General features: G+C 39.1%; 1 protein-coding gene across 1 annotated transcript in view; it reads right to left on the reverse strand.

The window, feature by feature from the left end:
- The window catches only part of AGBL4 (AGBL carboxypeptidase 4), a gene marked incomplete at both ends in the record, with an annotated part of 953,795 nt that overhangs the window by 882,501 nt on the left and 49,147 nt on the right, over window positions 1-22,147 (reverse strand). Inside the window, one exon of the mRNA XM_079777856.1 lies at window positions 6,110-6,270. Within this exon, the coding sequence (XP_079633982.1) occupies window positions 6,110-6,270 (161 nt within the window). The remainder of the gene's footprint in view (window positions 1-6,109; window positions 6,271-22,147) is intronic.

A 22,147-nucleotide genomic window follows, 5' to 3' on the forward strand; every position in this document is an offset into this window, starting at 1 on the left:
AAAATCCGCATTATTAACCGGTACACCTATAAACAGTAGATCCTCAGGTTACGTCGGAGATCCGTTCCTTCGGCGCGATGTAACGCGATTTTCGCCATAAATCGGAACCCACCTACATAAATACCTATATCACTCACATGGAGCACATACATAGCAGTAGTGAAGTGAAACAGGCAAAAAAAAATTAAAAGAAAGATAACAATTCCTGACCTTTACTTGTAGTAAACACAGTAAATAATAAAAAACATAAAGCACATATGTACATATGTCGAAATGACAGAACTTTTTTTTATATAAATAAATGGGAGAAGGCGATGTAACTAGGAAACAACGTACGTCAAGTCCAACGTAACCCGAGGACTGCCTGTATATATAAAAGCATATGCTGCTTCATTGATAACTGCTAAAAATTGAAAATATCGTTAAAACCCCTTAACTGAATAAATAAAATTTGGTAGCATTTGCCACTTTTTTACTTGCTCCTATTTATTGTCTTTCTTCTCATAATAGAGCATTAGCTTCCCTAGAAGAGCAGGACCTTGTCTGTCTTATTCTATGCTGAATCCTGAATACCCAGAACAGTGACTGGCATATCACAGGTACATAATAACTATTTATTGGATAATAATGATAATAAAAATAACATTTGGAGGACTTTCTATATTGTTAGTGTCATATTACTATATACTAGCAATGAACAATTAGTTTCTGATAGAACTGAGCTTACTTCCCAGATCTATTGATTTCCATGCAAGTTCTTTTACCCCTTCACTGTGGTCTGCTCTGAAATAGTATGAGATTGGGGTATTGTTTGCCATATAATTCTGTTGACTGAATAGACCCTATATTGCTTTTATTTTGCAATGTATCCTCTGTCAGATATCAAGTTCCCTTTTATAAATAGCTTTGTTTCTGAGTTCTAGTCTGTTCATTTAGATTATTTGCCCATTCCTTTGCCAATGCCAAACTATTTTAATCACTATTGCTATAAATAAAAATTGTTAGCTGAAATACAAGTTTCCATAAAGTAAATGTATACCCATTCATTATTATTCTTCAATGTGGGCCTGACTATTTTTGGACCTTTGTTTTCCTACATGAATGTTAAAATTAGCTTGTCGAGTTTTATGAAATGAATTTGGGTGGATTTTTATTCGAATTGTATTACAATTAGGTTGATTTGGGGATAACCATATCTTTATAATATTGATCCTTCACTTACATGAACATAGCTTTGAAATCTCATTTCATCATATTCTCTCACTATTGGTGTCATCTCGCTACTCCCTCTTTCCTCCTCATTTCTCAATGACTCTTGTTCGGACCTCGCTGATATTTTTCCAAGATCTATAGAGACAACTTTTCAAAAGCATTCAGACTACTTGGAGCTCCTCTTCTCCAATATCTTATCTTCCATTACACCTCATCTAGCTATTCCCATAGTCAATTCTACCCCTTTATATTAACAATAATTACAATGACTTCAATCCCTTCAATTTTGTTTTATTCATCCTATTCATCTATTCTCTTGGAATTTTAATTTCCCAGAACATACTTCAGAGAACAAACTGTTGGCACACCCATATAAAAGGATTTGATGAAGAAAAGGGTGAAAATAATAAATAGATGTGCTTTGTTGTCTCATGTTATGCTAGAATACAATTAATTCCTTTATTACTAAAGACTTGAAACATTGCTTCATATCCCATTTATTTGTGTGAAGTTTCAAAGTAAATGAGAAAAAGAATCAATTTGTTCTAAATGTATGACCATCTGAGTTCATAAAACAAAGCAAGAAATTAAAAGAAAAGCATCTCATTCACTGCTGAAACAGTACACATTTTCTGGTGGTTATTTAGAAACATGCATCAAGAGTTTTTAAAATATTAATTTCCTTTGGCTGTCAATTCCTCTCATAGGAATTTATTCTGAAGAAGCAAAATAAAATGTAGGTAACATTCCATGCATAAAGATGTTCACTACAGTGTTATTTATAACAACAATTAATGCCCAAGAGTTAGAAAATGGTACAATAGTAAATAGCTATTGTATAGCCATGTTTATGACATTTTTAATTATATAAATTGCTTTGTGGTGCTGTTCTGCTTCTTTAAAAGCAAGACATGAAAAGTATATATGGTACTAACTTAAATTATGCTTCGAAAATAGAAAATAAATAAACCTAGAAGTAAATATGACAAAAGATTAATAGTATTTGCGCTTTTGGTAGTAAGATTATGGGTGGGTGGGTGAATGTGTTTTCCTCTGCTTCTAATAATTATCTATACTTTCTAAATTTACTACATTGAACATTGACTACTTTAATAATCAGTAAGGGGAAAATAAATTTTTAAAAATGTAAAGAATATAAAGGAAATAAAACAAAGTTTAAATAGTTAAGGCAGACCATTTTATTTCCTCTTATGGCTGAAGTTTTATTGTGAATCTATATAATAAAAGCCTAAGCAACCTTTATGGAGGAATGTCCAGAACGACTGGTCTCTATGATGTGCACTGACCACCAGGGGGCAGACACTCAATGCAGGAGCTGCCCCCTAGTGCTCAGTGCGCTCCCACAGGGGAGCGCAGCTCAGCCAGAAGCCAGCTCATGTCTGGCGAGTGCAGCGGTGGTGGCAGGAGCCTCTCCCGCCTCCATGCAGCGCTAAGGAGCAGTGAGCCAAGTGGTAAGAAGCAGTGAGCAGGCAGGTGGTAAGGAGCGAAGGGTCCTGGACTGTGAGTGGGCGCAGGCCAGGCTGAGGGACGACCCTCCCACAGCACAAATTTTGTGCAACAGGGCCTCTAGTCCTATATAATAAAAGGCTAATATGCAAATCGACCAAAAGGCAGAATGACTGGTCGCCATGATGCACACTGACCACCAGGGGACTGAGGCTCAACGCAGAGTTGCTCCCTGGTGATCAGTGCGCTCCCACAGGGCGAGTGCTGCTCAGCCAGAAGCCGGGCTCACAGCTGGCGAGCGCAGTGGCGGTGGCAGAAGCCTCTCCTGCCTCCGTGGCAGTGCTAAGGACGTCCAACTAATGGCTTAGGCCCGCTCCCTGGGCCTAAGCCATCAGTCAGACATCCCCCAAGGGCTCCCAGACTACGAGAGGGTTCAGGCCGGGCTGAGGGAGCACCCCACCCCAAGTGCACAAATTCATGCACCAGACATCTAGTATTTAAATAGTATGATTTGCTTGCACATTGAATGAGTGTTCTGCTGCATCAAGAGTAAATTTCCACATAAGAACATTTAATACAGGTTTTTCAGAGAGAAAAGGATACAAGGATGTTCAGTTTTCATAGTCTCTTACAAATGTACTAGTTAGCCACTATTTTTGGAGGTTTATATACCAGTCCTGCAATATAGCACTGCATGCTCCAAGTTTTTATCACTTCCAAAAAACAAAGAAAAGTAACCCAAAAGCTAGACCTGTTTATACAGTATATTTGATGCTGTGATTTTTAACATTCATTTAATGAAGTCAGTCTTTGATGACTAATATTGCTTTGCCTGTGAGTACCAAACCTGAAATAAGGTTCCTGACTAGATTACATTCATGCAGGTCTCATTTTAACGGAAATTGGAGAGATGGAAAAAGATTGCAAGAAGAGACATTATGAAAACAGACCTCACAAGTCAAAATTAATAGTAAAATCATTCTCTTTCATGTAGACAACCATGAAAACAAATATCCTGTGAGCAAGAGATATATACTGTATCTTTCCAGCAGATCTTTATGCTTTCTTGAGACAGATTTCCATAACTATATAATGTGATTATAGTTGATGAAGCAATGGCCCACAGAAAGGCTGATAAAGCATCAGGCTCCAGGAAACCAGATAAACATGTTCATGATTTCTAACTGTAACAAAGGTAGAATAGTACTGGGTATGAAGATAGAATCCAAAAGACTGGGAAAATATTGGTTCCTCCAACTTTAAAAATAAGTACTAACTGTCTTATTTCAGTAATCCCTCGGGACACATTCATGTTACTTGCTTATTGAACTGGTAAATAAGACTACGAAAATAGACTGCATGACTTTAACATGTAATATGAATATTTTATAACTCTGGAAGAGACATTTTAAACAATAACAACAAAAACATAACTATAAAATTAGGGTTGGAATTTAATATGGCCCAAAATTAAAAAGCACTATAATTTCAGGGTTTCCACTAAGTCTCTATTTAGCAAGGATATAATGAGGATAGACAATGCTGTTTTTATTGAAATGTAATAGGTCTCATTTCAGAGGAGTTTGTGGATTCTTGTGTGCAGTAGGCAAGCTGAAGGATGCACATATGCTGTGCATAAAGAAGAAAAGACTAATCTCCTTTATGAATTTAGAAATCCTGGCTTATAACACTTTTAATAAAATGTTCCCCCCTCCTTCATATAAATTGACTATATTGTCTCACAATTATCAGTAGTGTGTGTATGTGCCAACTGTAAGTTACTGACTGACCTGACACAGAAACACCTACAGAAGAGTAAGAGGTTGTGTGTTTATCTCATGATAGTAGAGATCTTCATAGGAGACCCAAACTTAGAGAGCTAAGATTCAGATTAGTACATCTAGTTAAAGCCTCTGCTGTAAGTTACATTCTCAAGATTCAGTAACATAGACTTTGGTAAATGCACTTTGGAATTATCAATTGTCTTGATAGAACAAGCTGGACAATCCTAGGTTCAGGTAAGCTCCTGTAGGTAAAGTATAGGTTTTCTAAGGTGGGTGGAGAGAGAAATATTGTTCCTCTTACTATGAAAGGGGGGGAAAAAAAACACCAAAAAGGATTTTTCCCATGAAAGAGAAGTAAAACCCAGAAGCAAATGTAGGAACTCAAGTTTATCCTTGAGTAGCTCTCTGTGTAGGGTATAACTTTTCCCCCAGTTCTCCTAAAATGCTGAGATAAATCATATGTAGCTAACAATGTTCAGAGCTCTCCCATAAATTTAATTCCTTCCAGTTAAACCCCAAACTTCAATAAACATTACACACACGAAGTCCTGTGTCAGTGATGTTGTGGGGAATTGGGAGAATCAGCAGTAAAGTTACGTGGATGTTCCTGACCCCTCTTCTGCTGGAGCCAGTGGGCCAGGATGACAGCACTGAGTCAAGGAAGACTCCGAGTCCCTAAATTCCAGATGTTGACCACTGTCTGACACACAATTCAAGTTGCAGTTGAAAGGAATAGAGAGAAGCAAGCAAGAAGGTGAAAGAGCAAACAGGAGAGATTGACTTGAGAGAGGAAATTAAACAACCTCACATTCTCCTAAATATACTAAAAAATAGATGACCCTGAATGAAGAAGGCATTCATCTGCTTAAAAAAGTCATATCACTATGTATACAAAGCCTTTCGTGATTAGCTGTCTCAGTATAACAGAATGATAACTGATTTCTTAAAATTATATTTTCATGTTTGTTCAAAGCATATGTATTTAGTTCCCTTTTCATCAATACACTCTCCCATTCAAAGAAGATTTGAACAGGATTATGAAATCATACACTGTTAGAAAATGTAAATGAAATCATGATTAAACACAGATTATTATGATCTGAATTTTTTGAAAAGTCAGTACACAGAAACACAAGCAAAAAAGTTTTCCAAAATCATTAGAGAGGACTATAAAATTGACTGAGTTTTCCAACAGCCTAAGCAAAGGGAAAATAGAATGAGTTACAAGAATCATATTGTTTTTATGACATAAACGTCTTATTGTATAGGAGAAGAAAAGCTTTTCCTGAAACTGAGGCCCTGTGAGAATTGTATAATGATTTACAGGTTTTTATAGAAGAAATGATATAGAGAACATACCATAATAAACATAATACAACTCACATCCTATAGTTTGACTGTATTTCTCAAGGAAGCCTACCATATTAAGTTAATGCTTCAGTTTCTAAAGCATACTTTTTGTTCTCAGTTATCTATTTTTATTATTTAATCATCTTTAGATAACAAAAAACAATATATTATACCTATTTATCTATGTCTCTTGAAACAAAACTGTATCACTGTTATATAAGCACAACAATACAGTCCAAATATGGCCATGACTTTTTTAATATTCCTAACCTAAAACAAAAACATAATCTTCTTACCGAAACCAAACTGAAGGTATCCACTATTTCCCTCACCTGTGATTCTTTCACATTTTCAACAGTAAAGTTGAACCAGACTCGGAAACGTGGATTACAGGTATCCGGCCTAATGAACAAATCATATTCAAACTCAGAGACCTGGTCCACCCGTCCAAGGTTACCTGGTAATAAAAATTAAGAGAACTGGATTTTAATAGAAGTTCATGCATTTTAAGGGTACATACATTTAAAATATTAGGAGTTCTTACAGTGACATGTGTCATCATTCAGTACTTGTAGGTACAGTATTCACAATCTCTAAGGCTGCTGACTCCAAATGCAGAGCAGAGGCTTTGAGCTAAGCCAGGCTGTGATGCAAGCAGCTTTTTCAATCCTTATCACCTAGCAGATCTTTTTGTGTTTTAGATTGGGAACTGTATGGAGCATGTATCAAGGTCCAATAAATCAATTAAGAATTACAACCTGCCCTAACTGGTTTGGCTCAGTGGATAGAGCGTCGGCCTGCGGACTCAAGGGTCCCAGGTTCAATTCCGGTCAAGGGCATGTACCTTGGTTGCGGGCACATACCCAGTAGGGAGTGTGCAGGAGGCAGCTGATTGATGTTTCTCTCTCATCGATGTTTCTAACTCTCTATCCCTCTCCCTTCCTCTCTGTAAAAAATCAATAAAATATTTTTTTTAAAAAAAGAATTACAAACAAACTTCAGTTTCCTAATTCAAAAAACAACAATGATAACACCTTAATATTTTGAATTAAGCTTTATGGTATACAAGCTACTTCTAACATATTTGATCTTATTTAACTCTCAAATGCAATAGGGCTATGCATTTGTACTGTGTTTGGTATATCTCCCAACTTCTATCAGAACATGTTAAAGGTTTTAAACAAAAAATTAGAAGTAGTCACTCTGTAAGAATAACTATGATAAATTTATAAACAACCATGAAATTATTTTCCATTTTCTCCAACAACAGAACAGTTATATTAAAAATGTACAAACAACACATTGCAGGCAGATCATGAGCATTCTCATGTTTTCATATTACACAGTGCTTTATATAAATGTTAAAGGCACGCCTTAAAATTAAATACTCTGCATTTTGAAGTTATTTATCACATGTTCTTAAAAGCTAATATTGTTTTAAAGTATGATACTTTAAAATGTTTTCTGTACTCATTCAATAGAAACTTATCTGGCCACTGGGTAAAGCTAGCAATAAAACTACTGGTGTGCAATGTGTTAAGTTTGAGTTCCATTCTTTGTCTTTCCTCTCTCAGATATTCAAATGAATAGTGAATTGCCCAAAATGTTAATAGTAAAATAAAATAAAATAAAAAGAGTTTGGTGAATTTCCAAATCAGATCATCAACAGCTAAAGAAGAGTAAAGACATCAACAAAGAGTAAAGACTATAGACATCAACAAAGCAATTGACTGAGAATTTAGTATTGTATTGCATATGAAGAGCACAGCAATATGTTGCTTTAAAATGAGCTCTAGAGTCTTTGGTCAAAAGAAAAAATACCAAAACAACTCAGAATTAAACTAAACCAAACATAAACAGAAAATCTTTAAAGCAAAAAAGGAAAAGTAGCCATGACACATACAAAAGAACAACAATAAGAATGATCATTGACTTTTTCTCAGAAATCATGGGGGATAGTAATGAAATCTTTAAAGTGATGAGAGAACAAAACTCTCAATATTCAATATCCAGTGAAAATATCCTTAAAAATGAGGGTGAACTAAATCATTTTCAGATAAACAAAAGCTGAGGGAATTCATTTCCAGCAGACCTGCATTACAAGAAAAGCCAAAAGATATTAGATGGAATGCATGTCTATAAGAATAAATGAACACCATAAAATATTAAATAGTATTTAAATGCAAAAGCTTTTGTCTCATAATTTTTAAAAAGGCAATTAACTGTTTAAACAATGACATTTAAACAATGACATACTTTGTATAAAGCTTGAGATAGAAGCAGTATTAACAAAGAAATATACTGAGTGGCCAGATTATTATGACCACCCCATCAGTACTTCGTTGGCCACCTTTTGCTTTCAATACTGCGGCGATTCTTCTTGGCATTGATTCCATGAGATGTTGAAAGGTGATGTGAGGAATCTGACACCATGCCTGATGTCCAGTTCTGTGAGATTTGATGGTTGTGGAACCAGCTGCCTGATGGCTCTTTGAACTTCATCCCACAAATGCTCAATTGGATTGAGATCTGGTGATTGTGGGGGCCACCTAAGCAAGGCAAAGTCTCCCTCATGTTCTTGAAACCACTCCTGCACAATACGAGCACCATGGCATGGCGCATTGTCTTTTTGGAAGAAGCCATCTCCATTGGGATACACCATCAACATGATAGGATGAACTTGATCAGCAATGATACTTAGGTATGTTGTGCTATTCAGATGTTGTTCCACATGAATTAAAGGGCCCAAATCATGCCAGGAAAACATGCCCCAAACTATAACACTGCACCCAACAGCTTGAAGGGTTGTACTCATGCATGTGGGGTGCATGCTTTCATGCTGTTTCTGCCAAATTCTCACTCTGCCATCTGCATGATGCAACTGGAAACGTGATTCATTGGACCACATGACTTTTTTCCAATGCTTGACTGTCCAATCCTTATGTTCCTGTGCGAATTGGAGACGTTTTATCTTGGTAACTGCGAAAGTATAGTTAATTTGCCTACAAACGTCAGGTGGTCATAATAGTCTGGCCACTCTGTGTATATTGCAATGGGTCAAGAAAGAATTGATGAGGGATCACGTAAAGCAGTGAGAAGAAGGAATTCACTGGTATATATTAAGGCGTTAACTTTCATGGGAAAGAAGGGGCAAAACTGTCACAATTATGGAAAAAAGTAATACTGAAATGTCCTTTCAGCAAAAAAACAACAATAGTGAGGTCATCTTAGATATGAATTCTTGAAGGGTTGGATTATGATTTAGCAGGTTTGGACTAGAATAATCAAAGGTTTCTTCTAACCAGAGGTGGGTTTAATGTGAATCAAATGAAGCTTAAGCTTTAAGGTTCCTCACGTACAAGGGCCCTTATGAAGGCTGAGAGTTGCAGAGAGTATAATATAAAGGAAAAGCAAGGCTGCACTTGTTTGAAGCAGATCCTGTAAATAGAGATTTCAGCAGGAAATCCATAAAGAACCAATAATTTATTGTGATATTTCTTATTCTGAAGATATAATTTTATATTAATAATTTTGTGTATTTTTCTTAAAGACCACCCTCTGAAATTATATAAGCTTCAAGCTATACAAAACTCAGAATGGTCCTTGCTTCCAGCCCTGGGTTTCTGTAACATTAAGAAATAGAGTTGTAGTATGACTCAAAGAGTTGAGGGCATATTTTCATCTTCATCTACAGAAATTGATTTTCCAAGTAAACAAACAAGTTGATTTCCTTGAAATATATTAGGAGCTATTAACTAGCAATTAAACATTGAATACATGATGAATAATTAATGCTTTATATCTTGCCATCCAATGTTGAATAAAAATAGAGATTTGAAGGTTGAGTGACATTTTCAAAGTCATTTTTCTTCAAAAGTTAAAAATGCTTTCTGGGTACATATTTTTTAAGTGGATGGACTATTGATTAGAATGGCAGTCAGAAGACCTGGTTATAGCTCTGGATCTATCATTGATTACCTTTGTGACCTTGGGCTTATGATAGAATTACCTCTACTGTTACTCTGGTTCTCACATCAACTTCTCAATTAATCTTCTCTTACTCGGTCTGTAGAAACAAATTCCTAACTGATCTTCATGCCCACAGCAAGACCTCCACTCTCATATCATATGATTTCCACAGAGCTGCCTTTAATTTCATTCTACCACCTAAAGAATGAAATGCGAAATCAGCCTGTCATAAACAGCCTCTATAACTAGGCCCTTACATACCTGTGCAAATTCAGCTATCATTTGAGTTCCTGGGAGGGGAGGGGGGGGGTAACACACAAATTTATTCACTCTTACACAACCATACTATCTTGGCACATTTACTTAAACTCCTCTCGTAGTTTGGAGCCCTCTCATCATCTATGCCTTTTCATTGAAGGTATCTTCCAAGGTATTTTCAAAAATTAATCTTTCCCCATCATCTTCTCATATCTTTTCCAATCACTTTCTTTATTACTCATTTATAATGTCCATCAAATGGTAAAGTGGTTGAGGACTTTAGCAGTGAATCAGACAGTCCTGGTCTCAAGTCTTTGCTCTACCACTCACTAAGTTGTATAACTTTGGGAAAGTTATTTAATCTCCTTGAAATTCAGCTTTCATTTACTAAGTGGAGCATGTGTATAAGGTATCTTCTACATGCATTGAAACCAGCATAAATTCAGTGAAGAGGAAGCAGTATAACCCATCAGGCCTCCATGTCTAAGTGAACTGGGCTTACCAAAGAAGTTCATTTTTTGTCAGTCAGTGGAAAGAGGGTAGAGTAGAAATGACAGGTAAGAGATTTCTGATTGGCTTTCCCAGTTAGTAATAAGGGAATATTTAGCTTCCCATTTGGCTTTTTTTTTTTTCCCATTTGGAACTTTAGTATTCTCAGCAAAAAGGAGGAGTATTGCATGGTATGATTCATGAAAGAAATTCCATTCTAGACTCAAACAGGATTAGTTACTCTCTTTCGTTTCTAATGGAAATGTTCAAGAAGTACTTTCTGAAAGTTAGTCAAATTGATATATGAAACATCTTAATTCTCTTGTTTGAAAAGTAAACTAACCAACTTCTATTTTTAATGAAATATTCACTTAAATATTTATTTATTGAGTATAAATTATAGGTTAACATAAAATTATTATTATGGTTATGATAGTGAACAACATAGACACAGTCTCTATCTTTGGGTTCTTATGCACTCATAGAGAATATAAACATCAATTTAATCACTTGAAGTATAATAAAGGTTATGAAGAAGAGATACATTCCTGGTATCATAAAAGCATACAATAGCAGAAAGTAATCTAGTTTATAGGATGAAAGTAGGCTATCCTTTTTATTTTTTAATCCTCACACAAGGGCAGTGGTCGGCAAACCGCGGCTCGCGAGCCACATGCGGCTCTTTGGCCCCTTGAGTGTGGCTCTTCCACGGCCTGGGCAAGTCTGTTTTGAAGAAGTGGCATTAGAAGAAGTTTAAGTTTAAAATATTTGGCTCTCAAAAGAAATTTCAATCGTTGTACTGTTGATATTTGGCTCTGTTGACTAATGAGTTTGCCGACCACTGCACAAGGGGATATGGGGCTTTTTTAAATTGATTTTTAGAGAGAAAGAGAAACATTGATGTAAGATAAACATTGATCAGCTGCCTCCGAAATGCTCCATGACCGGGGATGGAACCTGCAACCTTTTTCTAAATATATGTGTGTGTGTGTGTGTGTGTGTGTGTGTGTGTGTGTGTGTGTGTGTATGTGTGTGTGTGTGTATTTTTTTTTTCAGAGAGGAAGAGAGAGATAGAAACATCAATGATAACAGAGAATCACTGATCTGCTGCCTCTTGCAGGCCTCCTACTAGGGATTGAGGCTGCAACCCTGGCATATGCCCTGATCAAACCATGATTTCCTGGTTCATAGGTCGACACTTAACCATTAAGCAACACTGGCCAGGCAAACCAGCAACCTTTTGGTGTACAGGACCATGCTCCAACCAACTGAGCCACCCAGTCAGGGCTAAGCTATTCTTGTGCTTAATGTAATGAATTGAATGTTTGTGTCCCCACTCCACCAAATTCGTATGTTGAAAACCAATCTCTAAATGTGTCTGTACTTGGAGATGGTGTCTATAAGAAGGTAATTAAGGTTAAAGGAGTGGGGCACTGATATGATAGGATTAGTGTCCTTATAAGGAGACACCACAGAGCTGAAGCATTCCTTCTCCATCCCTCCCTCTCCTTCTTCCTCTCTTTCTTTGTGCACACGCACCAAGGAAAAACCATGTGAGGCATAGTGAGAAGGGGGACATCTGCAAGCCAGGAAGAGGGCTAGCACCAGAGACTAAATCCTGTTGGAACTTTGATCTGGACTTTACAGCCTCTAAAACTATGAGAAAATAAATTTCTGTTGTTTAAGCCATGGAGCCTATGAGTATTTTATTACAGTAGCCTGAGCAGAATAAAAGAAAAAAAAAGAAGAAGAAGTAGAAGAAGGGGGAAGAAGCACTTGCTTTTATTATTTTCCTAGCAAAGTAACATTTCCTTCTCCTTTCAAAATATAATGGACTTCATCATGTGAAGCTCTGATATATGTGAGGCACTAGGCCAGTGGTCGGCAAACTGCGGCTCGCAAGCCACATGCGGCTCTTTGGCCCCTTGAGTGTGGCTCTTCCACAAAATACCACGGCCTGGGCGAGTCTATTTTGAAGAAGTGTCGTTATAAGAAGTTTAAGTTTAAAAAATTTGGCTCTCAAAAGAAATTTCAATCGTTGTACTGTTGATATTTGTCTCTGTTGACTAATGAGTTGGCTGACCACTGCACTAGGCTAATGCTTAGGTTACCTGCACGGGTAGGTTAACCTAGACCTGGCCGGTGATCAGGGCCGATCAGGGCCTTCCTTTATTCCGCTCCGCCAGCTGGTGGTTGGGGCACGTCACAGCTAGTGGTTGAACTCCCAGTCGGTGGAACATCCGAGAGGACAATTTGCATATTAGCCTTTTATTATATGGGATGTGCTTCTCTGAAGTAATCTTTGCCTCTCCCATAACATTTGGTAGAGCATTTTAAGTTTAGCAAGTGTTACATGCTTGCTGAGCTCATGTCGCAACTATTTTGGCTACAGATCTTTTCAAATCTATAAAATAAAGAAGTATCATTAAGGCAATAGCAAAATAAATTACCCCAAATCTCCATTGGCTTACAACAATAAGTATATATTTTTAAAATCAAAAGTTTGCAGGTTGTGATTAGATTAATCTACACTGGGCTGAGCAGCTCTGCTTTAGGCTGCAGGTAGATTGGGTCTGAGGTTACATCAAGGTATATTCATATATCTCTCATCTACCTGTTTTCATGGCAAGTCACCAGCATGCAAAAGCTAAGCAAAATTAGACAACACACATTGAAAGACTCTGTTGAAGTCATATCCATTAACATTCCATTGACCAAAAAAAAAAAAAAAAAAAGTCAAGTTACAAAGCCAGAATAAAAAAGCAGGGAATATACATCACCTACAGTCAGAGGATGAAAAAAATAAATATTTGCTGAATAATATCTACACATTCTAGACAGGTGATCTCCTTAGGAAGGAAACAAAGTATCCTACTATGTGCTTAGAATATGATGAATAAGACAGAATTTCATGGTCATAGCTCATAGTGTAGAAGCCGATAAAGATTAAGAAAGACAGGAGATTAAAAATGGCGGTGGAATAAGTGGATGCTGCACGGATATGCTCCCAGGACCAATCTGGAATTACAATAAGAATACAGAAAAACTCCCTGAATAATCAACAGAAGACTCGCTGGAGAGAACCCTGATAACCGAGAACTGAAAGTGAAGACCGCATAGAGAATGGCAGGAGGAGCAGAGGCGCAAAAGAGCCGCTGGGCTCCCACAGATAGCAACTAAAGTTCCAGAAAGATATCTCAGCTGTGTGGGGGGGAGGGTTGCCATTGAGAACTCTGGAGTCTACTGCCCAAGCTGGGCTACCAGCAGATAGCACCAGAACTGAGAAGGGTACCCCCATAACATATGGCTATGAAAAGCAGTAAGGTTGCTGTCTGCCAGGGAAATATGGCTGGAATTCAGGCACCCTCTTAAAGGGCCAATGCACAAAATCCCCTGTGGAGCCCTCCACCTTGTGCTCCAGCAGAGAAAGGGCACCGTGGACTTGAGCTGTGTGAGCAAAAACCAGGAATGGGGGCTCTGGGGTTAGAGCTCAGAAGGCAGACATCTGGTTTCCTGTGCTGAGTCATACCTTCATATTGCAGAGGTCATCTTTCTCACAGACATTTGCTATAAGGCAACCTTGCCTGGAGGGGGGAAGACAGTTGATCCACCCTTTTGGAAAACACCTTGTCCCACAGTGTGTGGAGTTGCTCTGGCCCATTAAAAGACTACAATTAGCTCCAGGCATAAGCCATTTCCCCACCCTGTTGAAAAAAAACTATTGCCACACCTGTGGATGATTCAAGACAAAATCCTATCAGTCTGTAGACAGAGGTGGTCTCTGTAGGCTTTGAATCTTTGCCTGATCTAATTAGTCAGAAACATCATTTGACGCCAGAGAATGAGAGGCATAGAAAATCTACATAATACATAGTCACAAACCCAAACAGGCAGCCAAAATGAGGAGACAAAGAAACAACCCTCAAATGAAAGAACAATAAATTCTCCAGAAGAAGAGATAAATGAAACAGAGATAAGAAATTTATCTGAGGGTAGAGTTCAGAATAATGATGGCAAAGATGCTCAACAGGATGAGAAAGGATATAGTAACTCTGAAAACAGAAATAAAGAATGACATAGCACAAATAAAAAACACATTGGAAGGAACACATTGGAAGGAATACACAGTAGATTAGGGAAAGCTGAGGATTGAATCAGTGAATTAGAAGACAGAGTTGAAAAAAATTACTCAATCAGAGAACCAAAAAGAAAAAAACAATTAAAAAACAGAGGACATCTTAAGGGAGCTGTGGGACAATGTGAAATGCAATAATTCTATATAATAAAACCCTAATATGCAAATCAACCAAACATCAGAATGACCTGTCACTATGACATGCACTGACCACCAGGGGACAGATGCTCAATGCAGGTACTGCCTCCTGGTGGTCAGTGCACTCCCACAGGGGGAGTGCTGCTCAGCCAGAAGCCAGGCTCATGGCTGGCAAACACAGCAGTGGTGACGGGAGCCTCTCCCACCTCTGCAGCAGTGCCAAAGACCCCTCGGGGGATGTCCACCTGCTGGCTTAGGCCCAGGGGGAGCAGGCCTAAACTGGCAGTCTGACAACTCTCAAGTGATCCCAGACTGTAAGAGGGCACAGGCCGGGCTGAGGGACCACTCCCCTCCCCAGTGCACGAATGTCATGCACCGAGCCTCTAGTACTCAAATAACAGGTGTGCCAGAAGAGACAAAAAGGAAGAAAAGGGTAGGGAATATGTTTGAAGAAATAATGGCATAAAATTTCCCAAACCTGGTAAAGGAAAAAGTCACACAAGTCTAGGAGGCACAGAGAACCCTAAGCAAGAAGAACCCAATCAGGCCCACACCCAGACACATCATAATTAAAATGCCAAAACTTAAAGACAAAGAGAGAATCTTAAAGGCAGCAAGAGAAAAGCAAACTGTCACCTACAAAGGTGCTCCAATAGGCTGACACCTGATTTCTCATCAGAAATTCTACAGGCCAGAGGAAATGGCACAATGTACTCAAGGTAATGGAAAACAAGGATCTGAAACCAAGATTACTATTTCCAGCAATGCTATCATTCAAAATAGACAGTCAAATAAAGAGCTTTCTGGAAAAACAAACAAACAAACAAAAAACAAACACGACTAAAGGAGTACATCACCACCAAGCCAGCATTACAAGAAATGCTAAAGGGACTGCTATAATGAGAAGACAAAATAGAGAGAGAAACTTAGGCATAAAGAATTAAAATGGCAATAAATAAGTCCCTATCAATAATGCCCTTAAATATAAATGGATTAAATGCTCCAATCAAAAGGCCAGTATTACCCTAATTCCAAAAAAACAGATAGACACTACAAAGAAAGAGAATTATAGGCCAATATTCCTGATGAACACAGATGCTAAAGCTCAACAAAATATTAGCAAATTGCATCCATCAATACATTGAAAAGATCATACACAATGACCAAGTGGGACTTATTCCAGGGATGCAAGGCTGGAAAATATTGGCAAATCAATAAACATGAAACAAACAAACTGAAAGACAAAATCACAAGATCATATCAATAGATGCAGAAAAAGCATTCGACAAAATCCAACACCCATTTTTGATAAATATTCTCAGCAAAGTGGGAATAAAGGGAGCATATCTCAGCATGATAAAGGCCATATATCACAAACCTACAGCAAACATCATACTCAATGGGCAAACAGTAAAACCATTTCCCCAAGAATAAGAACAAGACAAAGATGTCCACTTTCACCACTCTTAGTCAACATAGTACTGGATGTCCTAGCCACAATGATCAGACAAGAAGAAGAAATAAAAGGCATCCTAATTGTAAAGGAGGAAGTAAACTCTCCTTATTCGCAGATGACATGATATTGTACATAGAAAATCCTAAACCCTCCACCAAAAAACTACTAGATTTAATAAATGAATTTAGCAATGTAGCAGGATACAAAATCAACACCCAAAAATCTATGACTTTTTTTATACACCAATAAGGAATTCTCAGAAAGAGAAACTAAACAAGCATCCCATTTACCACTGCAACAACAAAAAATTAAAATACTTAGGAATAAACTTAACCAAGGAGACAAGAGACCTGTACTCAGAAAACTATAGGGCATTGAAAAAAGAGATAGAAGAAGAAAGAAACAAGTGGAAGAATATACCATGTTCATGGATTGGTAGAATCAACATCATTAAAATGTCCATACTACCCAAGGTAATCTACAGACTCAATGAAACCCCTAGTAAAATACCAGCAGCATATTTCACAGATCTAGAACAAATACCGTACTCCAAAATTTTATATGGAACCAAAAAAGACCCCGAATAGCCGCAGTAATCTTGAGAAAGAACAACAAAGTTGGAGGAATCACAATACCAGATTTCAAGTTAAACTACAAAACCACCGTAATCCAAACAGCCTGGTTCTTGCACATGAACTGGCATATAGATCAATGGAACACATCAGAGAACCCCAAGATCGACCCAAGCCATTACACTCAATTAATACTTGACAAATGAGGCAAGAGCATACAATGGAGTCAATAGAGTCTCTTAAATAAATAGTGTTGGGAAAACTGGACAGATAACATGCAAAAAAAATGAAACTAGACCACCAAACTTACACCATACACAAGAATAAACTCACAATTGGTAACAGACTTAAATATAAGTTGTGAAACCATAAAAATCATAGAAGAAACCATAGGCAGCAAAATCTCAGACATCTCTCATAGCAATGTTCACAGATACATCTCCTAGGGCAGTGGTCGGCAAACTCATTAGTCAACAGAGCCAAATATCAACAGTACAATGATTGAAATTTCTTTTGAGAGCCAAATTTTTTAAACTTAAACTTCTTATAACGACACTTCTTCAAAACAGACTCGCCCAGGCCATGGTATTTTGTGGAAGAGCCACACTCAAGGGGCCAAAGAGCCGCATGTGGCTCGTGAGTTGCAGTTTGCTGACCACGGTCCTAGGGCAAAGGAAACTAAGGAGAAAATTAACAAATGGGACTCCATCAAAATAAAAAGCTTCTGCACAGCACAAGAAACTATTAACAAGACGAAAAGGGAGCCCACTGTATGGGAGAACATATTTGGCAATGATACATCTGATAAAAGGGTTAATAACCAAAAAATATAAAGTACTCATACAACTTAACAAAAGGAAGACAAACAATCCAATTTTAAAAACGAGCAAAGGACATAAATAGACACTTCTCCAAAGTGGACATACAGATGGCCAAGAGACATAAGAAAAAATGCTCAAAGTCACTGATCATCTGAGAAATGCAAATTAAAATGACAATAAGGTATCACCTCACACCTATCAGAATGGCTACCATCAACAAATAACAAGTGCTGGCAAGGATATGGAGAAAAGGGAACCCTAGTATACTGCTGGTGGGAATGCAGACTTGTGCAGCAAACAGTATGGAGTTTCCACAAAAAATTAAATATAAAACTGCCATTTGACCCAGTGATCCCAATTCTAGAAATATATCCTAAGAAAGCTGAAATACCAATCAGAAAGAATGTATGCACCCCTATGTTCATAGCAGCACAATTTACAATAGCTAAGATCTGGAAACAACCCACAAGCCCATCAGTAGATGAGTGGATAAAAAAAGCTGTGGTACAGCCCTAACCAGTTTGGCTCAGTGGATACAGCGTCGGCCTGTGGACTGAAGGGTCCCAGGTTCGATTTTGGTCAAGGGCACGTACCTTGGTTGCGGGCACATCCCCAGTAGGGGGTGTGCAGGAGGCAGCTGATCGATGTTTTTCTCTCATTGATGTTTCTAACTCTCTATCCCTCTCCCTTCCTCTCTGTAAAAAAATCAATAAAATATATATATTTTTAAAAAAGCTATGGTACATTTATAACATGGAATACTATGCAGCAGTAATAAGAAGAATCTCTTACCCTTGGAGACAGCATGGAGGGACCTGGAGAGTATCATGCTAAGTGAAATAAGTCAGTCAGAGAAAGACAAGTATCACATGATCTCACTCATATGTGGAATCTAAATAACAATATAAACTGATGAACAGAGTGGATCCAGAGACATGGAAGCATGAAACAGAATGCGGAATCTTGGAGGGAAGGCGGGTGTGAGGAGTGGGTGGGAGGTAATCAAACAAGGACCTTGTATGCATATATGCATGGCCCATGGACACAGATGAGTCCATGGATATATGTGGCAGTGAGGGCATGGGGCAGGGAGCAGGCTGGAGGGGGTCAATGGGGGAAAAGGGGGCCATATGTAATACTTTCAACAATAAAGAATTATTAAAAAGATCAAGAAAGACATGTAAGGAAATTACTATAAATAAAATGAAGTAAGTATAATAACACCAATGTGAAAATGATTAATTCTATGTGAAAAACATCTAAGCTTTAAAGGGTAGATTTTATCAGATTGATACAGTTGGGACAGAGGAAAGGCAAAGGGGAAAATATGTACAAAGTCACAGATATGTGAAATAGCCTGGCATAATTAAAAAGTGGCAATTTTTCCCTAGCCAGTTTTGCTCAGTGATGAGAGTATCAGCCCGACTGCAGGGTTACAGGTTCTATTCCAGTCAAGGGCACGTACCTTGGTTGCAATCTCAATCCCTGGTGCCCATTGGGGCACATGCAGGAGGCAACCAATCGATGATCACATCAATGATTTTCTCTATGTCTCTTCCCCTCTCTTCCACTCTGTAAAAATCAATGGAAAAAATATCCTAGGGTGAGGATTAACAAAAAATAAAAAGTAGCAATTTATTTGTTTGGCTAGTGCTGTAGTTGGCAAACTGTGGCTCTCAAGCCAGATGCAGCTCTTTGGCCCCTTGAGTGTGGCTCTCCCACAAAATACCACGGCCTGGGTGAGTCTATTTTAAAGAAGTGGCGTTAGAGTAAGTTTAAGTTTAAAAAATGTGGCTCTCAAAAGAAATTTCTATCGTTGTACTGTTTATATTTGGCTCTGTTGACTAATGACTGGGATAGTGCATAGAATATATAGAAAAAAGTAACCAGAGAGAAAAAATGGCGGCCAAATAGGCAGCAGTGTTGTGCACCTCCTCCTAGGGCCAGGCCAGAAAAGCAACTAAATCGGAGAACATCCACCCTGAATTAACAAATTAGACACAGCTGAGGAGACAATCTATATATATATATATAAAAAGCCAGCAACCAGAACGCCATAACGACCAGAACAACCGGTTGCTATGATGCCCACTGCCAGCCCAAAGGGGGTGTGGGGTCTGCCAGCCAACCTCCTGCAGCCCCTCCCCCAAACTGGCCCCACTCCTGATGGGCCCCCACCACCCCAATTGGCCCACAACCCCTCCCCCAGCCAGCCCCACCCCTGATCACCACCCTACCCCAATAGTGGTCGGGGCCAGCCGGCCAACCTCCTGCAGCCCTCCCCCCAGCCAGCCCCAACCCTAATGGGCCCCCACCACCCCAATCGACCTGAAGACCCCCACCCTGGCTGGCCCGCCCCTTGTTGCCCCCCACCCAATTAGGGGGCAGGGCCAGCTAGTCAACCTCCTGCAGCCCCTCCCCCTGCCTGGCCCCACCCCAAATTGGCCCCTCAACCCTGATCAGGGGCAGAGCTGACTGGCCCACTGCCCATAGCCCCTCCCCATGGCCAGCCCCACCCCTGATCAGCCTCCACCACCCCGATCGGCATGAAGCCCCTCGCCCCACCAGTTCCACCCATGACTGGACCCTCTACACAATTCAGGAGTGGGGCCGGTTGGCCCACCGTCCACAGCCCTTCCCCACGTCCGGCCCTGTGCCCAATCAGCCCCTCCACCCCAATCGGGGGCGGGGCCCGCCAGCCAATTGCCCACGGCCCCTCCCCCCAGCTGGCCTGGCCTTGATCGGGCCTCGATCGGGGTGGGCCGGCTGGCCAACCTCCTGCCATCTCCTCCTCCTGACAGGCCCAGCCCCGATCCACCCCAATGGGGGGCGGGGCCGGACGGACCCCACCCATGCATGAATTCGTGCACTGGGCCTCTAGTTATCAATAAGAAAGGGCAGAGGACACCTAGAGAACTGTGCTTGCCAGCCATAACCCACATGGAACCACCACCACTGTGGCCCTTTAGTGAGTAGTGCAGTACCTCCCAGCAGGCTCCCAGACGTCTGCAGGGAGTGCGCGCTGCCAGAGTGAGCTCCCGCACTAGGCCTCCTCACCAGTCCCTGGGAACCAGCATCCTAAGATCTGGCTCTAAGAGCCTGCAGTGAGTGCAAGCCAGGGGGAATTCTGTGCCCCACCCATGATCCAGACCCCAGAACCCGCGCTGCTAGCCAGGTCTAGATATTTGGACTGAGGTGACATTAAAGAAAATTAATCAGGAAAGTAATGTGTTAAAATCCTTAGAATTATACTAAGAGTGGAGGAATAACTGGTAGGATGTGGGTTGTGAGTGGCAGGAAGAGTCTAATTATAAGATGATAGAGGCCTAAGCCAAAGCAGTGGCAGTGGGAATAAAAAGAAGGGGCTATTAGCAGATTTATAAATATAATTCACTTATGTTTTTTATTGAATGAACACAAAGGTCAAGTGTTTTGAGTTGCAAGTGACAGAAACTCAACTCCAATTAAATTAAGCAAAAACTGGAGGTTCTCAGAAAGAAAAAGAAATACTTAAGAAACCAGGACAACTCTAAGGACCTCAGGGTTAGGCACATAGAATTGAAACGCTGTTTGCATTCTCTTTCTTTCTTAGTTCACTTAATTCTCTTCTACTCTAGATGAGATTATGCCACATCAAGGAATAACATAGTCACAGAAAGCCCCAAATCACTTTCTTCCAACTACATGACCCTAAAGGCAAGAAAGTGCCTCATTCCCTATTTACAATTATTTTAAAAACTTAAAAGCTCTTGAGAAAGGTTCTGATTGGTCCCAACTTGGGTCACATGTTTACCCCACAACCAATCCAATAGCCAGGATACTGTAAATCACTCTAGCAATCTGCTGACACCTTTATTTGAAAGAATATAATTTGTTATCAGTAGGGAAAATTTGTATCTACCACCAAGGGAATAAAGGACTAGCTGAAGGTGACTAGTTGAGAGTTTTAGCTTGGTGACTAGATTGGTGATGAATTAACCATAATAGGTGGTACAGGAAGAGGAGAAGGTATGAAGAAAAAAAAATTTTAATGTTAAGTTTGAGGTATCTGTAAATCATTCAAAAGGTAATATTCAATAACCACTCATTTTTTTCTTTGCACAAGATTAGAACTATATAGAATGTATATGACAATTGCAATTATTTTTGCAATTTCATTATTTAGAAAAAGTCTAAATTTCATTTCTGTATCTGAAATACTGGTAAAAGCATTAAATCCATGGAATTTCTCTTTCCATAGTAAAGACTACTTGAAAATTATGTCCTAGGAGTCTCTAAACATATTTTGGCAGAAATATGAGCCAATTTGAGATTTCAAAAATCTCTTTTGAAATGCATATGGGTTAGCAATTTTTATAAAAGAATAAAACAATGCTGCATATCTTAAGTAGAAACAATACAACAAACACAAGAAGATCTGTTGTCCTGATTGCAATTAGTCACAGAGATTTAGAGACCTTCCTACTATCTCAGAATATCAGGAGCACTGCTCACTA

Source organism: Cnephaeus nilssonii, assembly GCF_951640355.1.
Source record: "Cnephaeus nilssonii genome assembly, chromosome: 7".
Lineage (NCBI taxonomy): Eukaryota > Metazoa > Chordata > Mammalia > Chiroptera > Vespertilionidae > Cnephaeus > Cnephaeus nilssonii.